This window comes from Python bivittatus, unplaced genomic scaffold, assembly GCF_059951505.1.
Source record: "Python bivittatus isolate LINGU-HERP-01145 unplaced genomic scaffold, Pbiv_v1 ctg000160_np1212, whole genome shotgun sequence".
NCBI classification, from domain to species: domain Eukaryota; kingdom Metazoa; phylum Chordata; class Lepidosauria; order Squamata; family Pythonidae; genus Python; species Python bivittatus.
In genome coordinates this window covers 9,957,258-9,969,607 of record NW_028277076.1, presented here as the reverse complement: position 1 = coordinate 9,969,607, position 12,350 = coordinate 9,957,258, and the positions used below count along the sequence as shown (strand labels likewise).

Genomic DNA, 12,350 nt, shown 5'->3' with positions numbered 1-12,350 from the left:
GCAATAATACTGTTTCGGCTTACGTGCAAATTCGACTTAAGGACAGACCTTAGGAATGGAACTCGTTCTTAAACTGGGGCTTACCTGTAGTGAGAATAGAGTGGTTGGGATCATACCACATACTTGATTACTGAATTAGCCCAGTTTGTGGTTTCCAACAATTAATTGAAGAAAATCACTTTAAAAAAAGGGGCTAGTTTAATAACGCTCTTGAGGCTCAAAAAATGTAACCTAAGTTAAAACTAAGCAAGTATTGATTTGAAAATGCAGCAAGTACTGTTTTTAAACTGACACGATTAAGCATGTTGTGTAAAACCAAACTCTGTGTGTCTGTTGCACATGACTCATTTTATTATTTAACAAAACATTTAAAAGCTCTTGAGACATGAGGCGGCCAACTAATCTAGATAGCTAACACGTGTCATGCAGTCTTGCATGTCTGGTAAGTGTTTAGAGCAGTGTTGTCCAAACCTGGCTGCTTTAAGATGAGTGGACTTCAACTCCCAGAATTGGGAGGGCTGGGGAATGGCTGGCTGGGGAATTCTGGGAGTTGAAGTCCACTCATCTTAAAGCGGCCAAGTTTGGACAACACTGGTTTATAGAATCATAAAAAGTTGGAAAAGATCCTTGAGGCCGTCCAGTCCAGCCCCTGCCCAGAGCAGGAATCCAGATGAAACAGGTGGCAGTCCAACCTGTGTGTGGACACATCCAGCAGAGGGAACCCCACCTCTTTGGGTCATCGGTTCCACTCTCAAACAGTGCTTCAGTTGTGGAGAAACTGCTCCTCTGGCTAGGTTCACACAAAGTGCCTGACTGAGCTCAAATAGGGTGGGATAATTTCTGATGGTACTAGTGGTATGAACCAGGGCAACATGTTAAGCCAGAATAGGGGCTGTGCGGGTGAGCACAGGAACGGTCTTAGGATGAATTGAGGGTTAAGCAGGTTGTGCTAATACAGCCCGTCGGCTGGTGCTGACAGGCGCTCATTTATTCCCAGGCTTCTGAACCGCTGATTACTCTGAAAAGAGAATCCAGAGCATTGAGAGACCGGCTGGGGCTGGGATTCTTGCTTGCAATCTGAATCCAGAGATTGCCCTAAAAACGGAGGAGCTGTTGGCCTTCTGGGAATCCTTGGTAGGAAGGCTGGACCCCAACTGCCCACCCCCATTGGCCATCTTACCAGCCCGCACAGCTGGCGGTGGCCATCTGGGCTCAGGCTGGTTTCCCTTATTTATTAAACAAATTTAGACAGCCACCCATCTCCCAAAAGGAACTCCGGGCGGTGAATAAACTAAAACCACAACACATTAAAAACAACAATGTAAAACAATGAGCTGTGTGGAGGCCCCAATAAAAACTTACATCCATCCACCAGCCACCCTGTGCCAGCTCTGTTGGCATCCTGGCCCCAGCACCTGGGGAAAAACCAGTCTTCCCCATTTTCCTGAAGGCCAGTGGGGTCGGAGCCATCCATATTGCTGGGGGAGGCTGTTCCATAAGATGGGCACCGTGAAAGAGAAGGCATGCTTCCGAGGTCCACCAGGCAACTCTGCTTCACCTCCTCCTCCTCCTCACTGGAGGATGTCCACCCGGCATCTAGGAGGGCAGGCAGAAACCATCTGGGATAAGAGGTGCTACAAGTCACCTGGCCCCGAAGGCTTTCAAAGGGGACAATCAGCACCTTGAACGGCACTCAGAAGCTGCCTGGGAGCCAGCGCAGCTCACGTGGCAGTGCAATTACAGGGGCAGACCAAGGTGCGCCCGCCACTGCCTATGCTGCTGTGCTCTGGACCAGCTGCAGCTTCCAAATGCTTTTCAAGGGCAGCCCCACATCGAGCACATTGCGATCGTCCAGTTGGGGGGTACCCAGCTTTTGCTGTAGGTGACTTTTTAAAAGAAATTCTTAATGGAAAGATAACAAAGCAGGAAGCTTGTCTGTTGCAAAGAAAGCCATCATCTGGATCCTACAAAAATCCCACTGGGTGCACGAGAGTACCCAGGGGAGAGTTCACCTTCACTTCACCTTTATGACCATTTTGTAAATGGAAGGGTTGCCGATGGTGGCCATTTTGTGAGTCTGCCCTACATTTGCTGTCAACATTCAAAGTATCCCCCAGCCACCAACAGTTGTTCCTCCTTGCTTTACCATGTTGTATGTCCCATTGCATGTTAAGTCCTCATAGGATTTATTGGGTTGGACGCAGCTTGTTCTCTGTTTTTGCAGGCTGGTCTTGGGGATCAAGTCTCCCTCACAAACTTAGTGAACCAGATTATTGCCATGGCCGACGTAAGTCGGGATGGGAAGCTTTCTCTGGCTGAAGCAAAATCCATCTGGGCCCTTCTCCAGCTGAATGATTTCCTGCTGACCTTCTCTCTGCACGAGAAGGAGCACACGCCCAGGCTGTTGGGGCACTGTGGCGATCTCTATCTCACGGAGAAGATCCACCACACCTCCCTCTACACCATGGATGTTCCTCCGTTCCTGCAGCCACTGTTGCCTTCTGCTGTCCTCAGAGTCATCCACCAGTGGTTCTCCCCCGCCTGGCCACGGCGAGCCAGAATCGCTATTGGACTTCTGGAATTTGTGGAGGAGATCTTCCATGGGACCTACGGCAACTTCTACATCTGCGAGACCGGCTTCACAAACATGGGCTACAATAACAAATATGACTTCAAGATGGTGGATCTCAGGACAGTGGCCACAGAGATGACCATCCAGGGGTTCCTTAAGGGGCGTCACTGTGAGCAAAACACAGACTGCACCTACGGGAAGGACTGTGTGGCGCCGTGCGATAAGCTCATGAAACAGTGCAAGAGTGACGTGGTCCAGCCCAACCTAGCAAAGGTATGCAGCCTCCTCCAGGAATACCTGTTGCACGGGGCCCCAAGTGACTTGAAAGAGGAGCTGCAGAAACAGCTGAAAACGTGCACCACGCTCAGTGGCCTCGCAAGCCAGATGGAGGTCCATCACTCACTGGTGCTGAACAGCCTCAAGACTCTGTTGTGGAAGAAAATTTCAAACACCAAATATTCCTAGGGGCACCCGGGATGCCAGAGGACAACGGCCAACGACAGCAGCTCCCCCACCTCACCCCTCATCTTGGTCTCAGGCCTTTGGGTGGGCAGCAGAGGACAACTTTGTGAGCAGGAGAGAACTTGGGGGAGGGGAGGGGAGGGATGAGGAAGAAAAGCAAAGTCTTTCTGTTGAACTGATGGATGCATCACCATAGCTGGGGCAAGGAGGGGCGAAACGTCCACCTGATGTAAATAAATTGTTTCCCTGTCTTCTGCTTAACCAACATGGCTGCTGGTACAGTTCCTTTGCTGGGGGAGACAATTGAAAAAAGGGTTTGGACTTATTTTGTGGGACATATGCTGCCAACTCCCAGGCTGTGTTTAAACAGCTATGTTTTTACAATATGTGGAACTCAGTGTTGCGAACTCAGCTCCTTTAGTTAACTGAAATTCAGTGTATTATATAGGCCCCAAAATAAGCCTAATTCAACAACCTGGTTAAGCATATTCTGTGATGAAGCCCAAGTGTAGGTAATTCTCTTAGCTTCGTTCCCAGCCGTGAACTGAAATATTCTGATTCCTTAGCACACTTCAGGAGATGGGGTCAACCTCCATCTTGGTACCAGTCCAGCCCATTGACTTTCATCACCATGCCCTAAATAGAAGTCACCTGAGACTTACCTGTCCCCATTTCTCTGACAGATATTACTTGCTCAGAGCAAGGGCCGTTTTGCACTGGAAGGAGAAAACCGATGGCTTTTTGCCTCCAGGCTGACCACAGACCCCCGTTTCAAATCTCAACTGCAGAGAGTGGTAGACTTGACAAGTATTTAAAAAGAGATGACCACGCTGACCTCCTTTCCTGTGGTCAGGTTTCCTCCAAGGGAGGGTAAGTGAGCAGAGCTGGCTATGCTGCGTTTGGCCATGGCAAAGATAAAAGTCAACCTCCCCTTCAGAAAACAGCTGGGACAGATCCCACGTTTCAGCAAGCAGATCTCCTACTAACAGGGCAATACTTGACTCTGCGCTACCCCTTCTCCCCCAAACCCAGCAGGGCTACAAAAGTTGCATTTTTAAGGGAGGAGTTTTGCCATCTGTGCCACTTGCAACCACAAGAAGTCCTAAGGCCAATTCTCCAGGCTCCTTTGACAGCGTCAGAATCCAACTTTGGAACTGCTATTGGGATATGAAGACAACAGACAAAAACGGAAAGAAAACTTGGAGGGGACAGGAATGCTCAGCTTTTTTTGGCAGCTTCGACTTTTAACACAGCTCTTTGGCATCGTGTTGCGTTATTGCACTCTCCCGCTAGCCTCAAGGGCAAATTTCTTTCAGCATTTGGAATTAACAGCAGGTTCACCTTTGAAGGAAGCCAGCTTTCAATCTCTAGCAGCTTAAATTGCAGCAAATGTTTTTGTAATGCGATCTCAAGTAGGTTGCTCTTGTCCTTGTTCCACAAGTAGGAAGGCAGGACACGCCGGACTCCAGGCTGAGGTCAGAGTCTGACCAGCCGAGTTCTCAACTTTGAGATGTAGCAACCCTTCCTGATCGGTTCCTGGCAGCATCTGGCTGGGGTGCAAAGACCACCCCTAAGGTGCAGCTTTAGCATCCTTCCTAGAAAACAGTAGTTTTCACATCTTGAAATGAATTAACATATTCAAATCCTGTTCCATCTTAAAAAAAATAATGAATTTCTGCAAGCATAGCACTGCTTGTCCAATGACCTTCCTGAGTCTTACCGTAATAAAGCCTAGGAAAGCTGACCCTGATAAATTCAAAATCGTTTAATGAATGAGAAATCACATTTTGGAAGGTGGAGAAGCCTTGGCAAAAGTCTGACACAGCCAGCTGCATTTCAGCCAAAGCTCCTGAAGATTTCCTAGCTGTTAAGCAGCAGTTTTTAATTTGACCAAATGTTGAGATAAAGAAGCAGAAATGAACTCTCTCCTTTTACTTCAGCATTGTCTCCTTTTACTTCAGCATGACTCCTGCTGACATATATTTACAGTACCTGGATTATTTTCTTGACGTTACAGAAGAGCACATAAGAGTCTGCCACAGCTCTCTTCTGGGATTTTTTCTTCCAGCCTAGTTTCCCCCTGCTCAGCTTTTGGACTGGAAGTCCTGGGGTCCGGATTCCCCGCAGGGAAGCAGGCTCTGAGACAACTTGCAGATCTCCCATTGCCCTTCTGGGCTTTTGCCTGCTCGCAAGACCAGACCCTTGTAGTTCAGAAGTAACGCTGCCAGTATCCTATTAGGGGGATGATTTATGCAATAAGAATGAGCAAGCTGTCTGGAAGATTCACCACTGTTTCTTGAAAAGAACGGTGATAAGTCAGGGTTAAAGTTGGTTTGTTTTTTTTAAACACAGCTTGCCTGCTTTTACCAAGATTTTAAATGACCCCATTCTTCAAAATCAATCTCTCTTGGTCGTATGCAAATTCTACTGTGTATGCATACTCAGTTCAACGTGCTCCAGAGTTTCTTTGCTGTAAAAATCTTTTAATATGGTCACCAGGGAGAGGCCATAATGCAAAATCAGTAGGGTTATCATCCATCAACAGGCAGTGCTGGGCTTTTCTACATCTTCCTCCACCTTGTTCTTTAATTGCAAGTTCAGGGGTTATATTTAAACCTTGTGGTGTTTCCCAAATCAGAACAGGAAATAACATACCCAATACTACTGAGATTCAGAACCAGGCTGGCAATCCCTATTTTAACAAATAAGCATAATTTCTGTGCAAACCTCAATTAAACTTTCCAAGGAATATGGTAGGGGAAAAAGACCCTTCCCACCTTTGGGACCTCCCAACCTGGCCTATCTTGTCTTTGCTTCCTCATTACTGACCATCTCCTTGTCCTGGGTATCCCACCCAATCCTTGAACGAGGCGGCCCATCGCCTTTTGCGCTCTCTCCTCTCCCCTGCAGGATTCAGTTTAGTGCTCCCCTTCCGGGTTGCAGAGCCCCTTCCTCCCGGTTCCTGTAAAACGCTTTAGTGTGGGCATTACTAAATTTGTGACTGCACATGGAACGGTGCCAGCCATAAAAAAAAGAACAAAAAACATTCAGACTTGCTTATTAAGGGTGCAGCCTATACCCCTCCATAGAGCACTGTGCATCAAAACACCAAACCGCACACTGAGAAAGGACTCCTGGGAACTTAGGCACAGGAACCCCCCGTGGATGAGCTTGTCAAGGGGCTGCTTGGAAAACCTCCTTCTGGAAACCCTCAGGCTCACGGCCAAAAGACATTTTAGGGATGAAGGTGAAAGACTGTTGCCAAGCAGATGAAGCTATTCGGGCCCTGGCAGCCTGCCCTGGCATAACAATGACCCAGCAGCCACATTTATGTCGTAACAGGGCTAAACTAGTGGTGAGCATGCCCCCCAGTGCCATCTGAGCCAGCCATGTTCGTGGCAGCCACTGCCACCGCCCACTTGGCCCAGGATTTCCTTCTTCACAATGGCAAGGCCCAGGTAGGATAATCACTGCACAGGAACAAAACTTGGCGGAATCATTATAAATGAAGCTGTTCGCTTTGAGAGAAAGCTTTATTCACGCTGGCCAGACCACTCTAGAATACCGGATTTAATTCCAGACATTACATTTGAGGAAGGACAATGACATGCCAAAGCATATTGAAAGGAAAGCTGAGCGCTATCTGCCAGTGACACCATAATAGTGGAGTCCTGCACAGGCAGGGAGCTCCCTAAGGCTCAAAACAGAACATCTTCATTACGGCCAATGACCAGAAACGTTACGTACACAGCTTGAATAGAGCTGCATATAAATATGTCTAAGTCATCAGGAAAGCAAGATAAAACACAGAAAAATAAAATGGAGCAATGAGATACAAGAAGTATCTCCATGATAAGGGCCAGAACACCTCCTTTACCTCCTTCTCCTTCCCTACTCTTTTTCTTTAATAGGCAATCGCTCTACTGTAGAATGCAGGAAATGGGTTTATACCAGGGAGGTGCAAACTGTTCCAGGCACAAACAGCTGCTCCTGTGCCCTGGGTGCCCAGCCTGATACAGGTGTGTTTCAACTGTTTTGGTCTCTGCATGCAACAACATCAGGCTGCTTAAGTCACATACTACCTTTCCTTTGGGAGTCTAACATGGCATATGTAACATACCTCCAATTCCTTTATATAACAACTGTAGGATAGGTTGGGCAGAGAGAGAGTGCATGGCCCCACATCAGCCACTGGCTGACTGGGTGGACTAGAACCTTCCTGCTCAGTTCCACAATTAACCACCCCACCACACTGGCTCTCTCATAATTGTTCTGGGCACAGACTGAAATGCTCAGCAGTGCTTCAGGTGGGCAGAAGAGCAGGAGAAATGGGCGTATGGATTTGTGTGTGCGTGTGACTGTCAGGAGGGCCAGAAGGCACTAGACAGATCAAGAGGGCAGGTAGGTGATATATAACACTGCACCTGAAGAGAGGTGGTTCTTGCAACACATACCATTCTTGCTCTATTCACCCCATCCAGGTTTTGTTTCATCCAAAACTCAGAAGAGTGTCCCAAGTTCTGGATCTGCTGAACTGAGGTTGACCCCAAACAGTTCTGGATAACTAACAGAATTAATTCCAGATTCAAAATAAAACTTTTTTTAATTTCATGAACACCCCTTATGGCACTCAGAAAGCGTTTCTGACCGAAAGTCAGAGAATAAAGGCCTCAAATCAACAGATGAAGACACTGAAATGTTTATTCTTTTTGGGAAAGGGCATAACCCAAACTTCCCGGTATTAAAAACTGGGAGGCATTAACTGCCAAGCACAAACTTTGTGAAGTTATTACAGCCTCAGTATTCATTTGAACAATTTATTGCAATATTACAACACAATCTTACCTTTCAGAGCTCATTTTAAAGCACATGTTAAAGGGCCAGCAACATGTTCCTGTAAATATGAAATGGTTTAGTTCAACTGGGTTCTAAAGATTGTTCCAAGTAAAAACAAAAAAAATGCATTTTGAAAATGCCTAACATCATGGATGAACAGAAACTCAATAAATATTCTTTAAGACTGACTCACATTTTCTACAGTTACAAGAGCAATAAAATACCATAAATGGCAGACAACGTTCCTGATCATCTGATAAAAGTCTGAACTTGGTATCCTTGGAAATACAGTTTACAAATTAACGCCTCCTTTCCCACCATCCAATCCAAACTTAATCATATAATATCGGAGATCAGCCCCCACAACCCTTCCCCCCTCAACAAAAAGGACTGAAAGAAAGCTTGTTTTGTCAGGCTAGTAATCATTCTGAGTGCCCACCCATCAGAGCACTGAGCGTAGACCTAGCCTGCTTCTCTGTGCCACCTATTGACACAAACACAGCACCATCGCCATGCCTGCAACGCCTGTAGGGGCAGCACTCCTCCTCCTCCTCCTCCTCCCACAGGAATGCCTTTGAGGACAGGGAAACCTACAGTTGCCCCCCTTGCTCTCTCCTTATTCCATCTGCCTGAAAACTGGCAGGAGAGCAGAGGAGAGGAAAGGAGAGGGGCATCATCTGTTTGCTGTGTAGCAAAGGGGTGTCTGTGTTTAAAACATCCCAGACACCTCCCTTGGTGCCTGGTGCCCTCCAGAATCCCTGCCCATAGGCAGTTTTATGCTCCATCTGCATCCCAGAGAATGTCCAATGAGACCAGGAGAGGCCTTCTGAGCCAGCAGTGCAAAGGTGCAGGACTGGCCCCCAGTTACTCACTTTAGATTCACAGGTGGCTGCAACACTGCCTCTCTTCTTTTAAGTCTCTCGGTTTGTCACGAAGCTCCAGAAGTCCCATCCTGCGGGTCAGCCTTACCATGCACTGCCATGGCCTTGCTGCAGTTTCCTCTTCCCTCGCTGGTTATTTCTGCAATCCAAAGACTTAACTGAAGCCCCCTCCACACACTCCAAAGCACCCTAAACCCAAGGAGTGGCACACAATACTGTTCATAAACCATCCTTGCCCCCTCACCCTCCAGACTACCCAGGGATATTTTGCCTTTGTTATTAACCAGGTTCCAGGTAGTCTTTTGACCCTGCCACACCCTCAAGCTCATGCATCTGGCCTCAGTTAAAAGCATTAAGATGCTGTGCTTGCAAGACCAGCTAACATGCATCTGATCCTTTTTGACAAGACACGTGCAAGTTTGACCTAACCCAACTCAAGAGATTTAACAAGCATTAGCACCAGTGCAGACACAGCCACTTGGGGCCCTTGCAGAACTTCATCCTGTGCAGAAACTCTCAAATTTTTCAGAAACCTGCTAGATAGATGGATGCCTTAAATGAACCTACTGGCCTCACCCAAATCCTGGAGGCTATTCTGGCAATACCGGGGGCTAAAACTTGTGTCTAGCAGCTCTCTCCTCTTCACAGGGAAATCATTCCACTCCTCAGGCTCTCCTTACATTTGACTTCACGCTAGCTTCAACTGCAAAGCTTGGGTGCGTGGTATCTGGCCATTCTCCTCACAGGCTGTGAAGGCACCTTGCTGTTGATATTCCTTTTCTCTCCACTACTGGAGCCACTGGCTCCTGCTTCACCAGCTGAATTCTCTGGTAGATGCTAAGAGCGCAGACCCAGCAGTTCTCACGGATCTTAGCGGTATCTGGTAATTTGACTGTATGTTCCTTCTGGACTGCCTGATGGGATTGGGGACATTCTTTGGCAGCAGTTCTGGTCCCTCCTTTCAGGCTCTGTCCAAAAGGTGATGCTGGGACCATTTTTCAGTAGCTAGGCCACTGATTGACAATGTCCCACAGGGTTACTACATCTTGTCCCCATGCTATTCTACATCTACACAAAATTGTGGGATGTCATCTGGAATAAGATGATTCCCAGCTCTTTTGCTGGACTTGGGGAACAGAAATCAGCCTGAAGGCAGAGGCCATATAATAGCAGAACCCCTGGATAACACTAATTATCTGGATCCATTCTAGTCAGGTTTTCAGGTAGAACATGCCCATGAGGCTGAATCAGCCACCTGTGTCAGGTGTTACACAGCTTAGTTATAAAGTGGCTGTCCAGACACTTATCCTTTTATTTGGGAACTGGCTTTCTACACACAAGGTTCATGGATATTACAGTACATAGGAATCAAAGTCTGCTCCGGGGGTTAAATCTTTTCTGCTGGTCTTTCCAAATTAACAAGCACTCTCTTGGGGGCCTTGGAGGGCAGCTGATCAAAACAGACATGACCATTCTCTCTAGTTCCTGCTTCACTTGATTAATGGTTTAGTTTGTAACAACTTTAATGCCACATGCAAACCAACCAGGAAAAAGTGAAGGGACCTGATGGCTGCTTGTTAGGCTACAAATCATTCTGGACACTCAGGCCAAAGAACACCGAGCTTAGACGTAGCCAGATTCTCTCTGCCACCTGATGACAAGAACACAGCACAACCTGCAACACACATACGGGCAAGTGTCTCCCAGAAAGTCTGACTAACCTCTGCTCAAGGGGGGAACGTCCTGGTCACATGGAGGCATCTTAGTTCCAATTCTACAACAGAACCAAAAAAAAAAGTGAGGAAGAGTCAAAACCAGCCACTCACACCCACCATATCTACAATTATTAGTAATTCAAGTGGTGGTTCACACACAGGATTAAACTATCATATTCTACAGTAAAATAGTGGCACCTTTCTTCCGCTAGGAAACCTTCTGAGTCTTTATGTGCAGTGGGTGAAGATCAAAGTACAGTTAGTCCTTGCCTAACAACCAAAATTGGGACCAGAATCCCAATCGTTGAGCAAAGTGGTCATTAAGCAAGACACCCACGTGACTGCTTCACTCAAGACCAAAATCCAGGCACACCTGGTTGCAGACATTAAGCGATCTCCCAGGTCATTAAGTGGACAGAGTGAAAGAGATACCTGCTGAAGGATTTTAGCTTTTAAGCAGACCTTTTGCTCTCAAATGTTCCTAAAACCTGCCAGGATTCCCCCCCCCCACATCCATGGAGGGGAGGGCAAACCCTTCCTGGAACAACGGAGCTCAAATCTTCAGGACTTGAGCTCTCTGTCTGCACACTGCTGAGAGGTTTCCCTCCAACCTTCCCTGCACTGACTTTCTGGGGAAACTGGCAGAGAAGATTGCAAATGGCAATCACGTGATTGTGGGGGACTTGGCAACCGGTCGTAAATGCGAGCCGGTTGCCAAGTGCCCGAAATGCAGCCACGTGCACACGTGTGTGTGACATTTCAAGATGGCTGGAAGTGCTGTAAAGCACCCTTTCCAAAGCCACTGCAACTTTGAACTGTCATGAAATAGTCATTAAGCGAGGACTACCTGTATTTAAGAATTTACTTGCAAGAGCAAACACACTGCATGGCAAGTCCAACTAACTCATCCCCACATAAACACTTCCCACGTCTGGTAGTTGCTACTTTATGAAGCTTAACTGCACCAGGAATGAAGTTTGACAGAGGCAAAGCAGGAACAGGATGGAGATGCCAGCAAGCAAAGGAGCCGCTTCCGTTGTACCCCCTTGAGTTGAATTATGGACGGAGCAGGAGGGGGGCCCGGGACGTCTCCCCATAGCTCTGGCCCACCGCCAAGGCTCGGCTCCCACCTCTCCAGCAGAAGGCGGGACTATTTCCAAAGCCGGCTCCGCTGCCTTCCTCCCTTGCGGAAGCCCACCAGCCGCTGCTGCAAGCCCCACCACGGGCAGGGCAGGTTCCCTTCCTCTCCCCTCAGGCGCACAAAACGGGGCCCGAAGGACGGGCCCCCCAAACGGCCCCCCGCAGGAACACGCACCGACGGCAAGGGAAGCAAGGGGGTGAGTGACCACAGGCCCAGCTCCAGGGGAGGGAGACCCCCGCTCCATTCTCCGCTCTCCTCGAAGGGAAGCCCGCGCCGGAGGCTGGGCTGGGGCCAGGGAGGGCCCCGTGCCAGCCCCGCTCGGCAAGACCCGCTGGGGGGCGGTGGCGGGAAGACCCCTCCCGCGCCGACGCCTGCTGCAGACGGCAGCTCTGCCCTTCGCTTCACCCCGAGTTGGCGCCGTGAAGGTGGCGGCCCCATCAGCCCCAACCGGCTGAGGACGATGGGAGCTGCAGTCCCACCCCGCCTGCTCGGCGCCAGCCGGGCAAGGACCCTGCCAGCGCCGCCTCCCAAACGACGAAAGTCATTCAAGGCGCCTCCGACGTACCCCGCAGGACTGATACGACCAACGGCATCGTCGCCGACATCAGCTCCCGCAACCGTGAAGCAAAGACACAAACCGGAACACCCACACCAGCCATCGTATGCCGGCCGTGAAAACCTTCGACAATACACAAACCGCAAACACAACCCAACACCAAATGGCCGAACACACACGACGCCTC

At 48.6% G+C, this 12,350-nt stretch overlaps 1 protein-coding gene, 1 long non-coding RNA gene and 2 other non-coding genes across 6 annotated transcripts in view; 1 reads left to right on the top strand and 3 right to left on the bottom strand.

Moving 5' to 3' along the window:
• Positions 1-3,299, top strand: part of DIPK1B (divergent protein kinase domain 1B) — an 18,957-nt gene extending 15,658 nt beyond the window's left edge. The window contains exon 5 of the mRNA XM_088147205.1: positions 2,225-3,299. Coding sequence (XP_088003331.1) covers positions 2,225-3,037 — 813 coding nt within the window. The 3' untranslated portion in view covers positions 3,038-3,299. The remainder of the gene's footprint in view (positions 1-2,224) is intronic.
• The window catches only part of LOC103052452 (uncharacterized), a 21,497-nt gene extending 9,147 nt beyond the window's left edge, over positions 1-12,350 (bottom strand). For 2 of the 3 annotated variants that reach the window (XR_015797309.1, XR_015797308.1), the window contains exons 1-4: positions 12,173-12,350; positions 10,473-10,525; positions 8,743-8,890; positions 7,880-7,928 (exon numbers count right to left, since the gene is read on the bottom strand). This is a non-coding gene — a long non-coding RNA (uncharacterized LOC103052452). Of the gene's footprint in view, positions 1-3,292; positions 7,929-8,742; positions 8,891-10,472; positions 10,526-12,172 lie in introns of those variants that run through there. The other variant, XR_456236.4, reaches the window with a different exon arrangement.
• LOC112541081 (small nucleolar RNA SNORA17) lies at positions 8,277-8,408 on the bottom strand. Its single transcript, XR_003085117.1, has one exon. It is a non-coding gene; the product is annotated as a small nucleolar RNA SNORA17 (small nucleolar RNA).
• On the bottom strand, positions 10,325-10,448 carry LOC112541082 (small nucleolar RNA SNORA17). Its single transcript, XR_003085118.1, has one exon. It is a non-coding gene; the product is annotated as a small nucleolar RNA SNORA17 (small nucleolar RNA).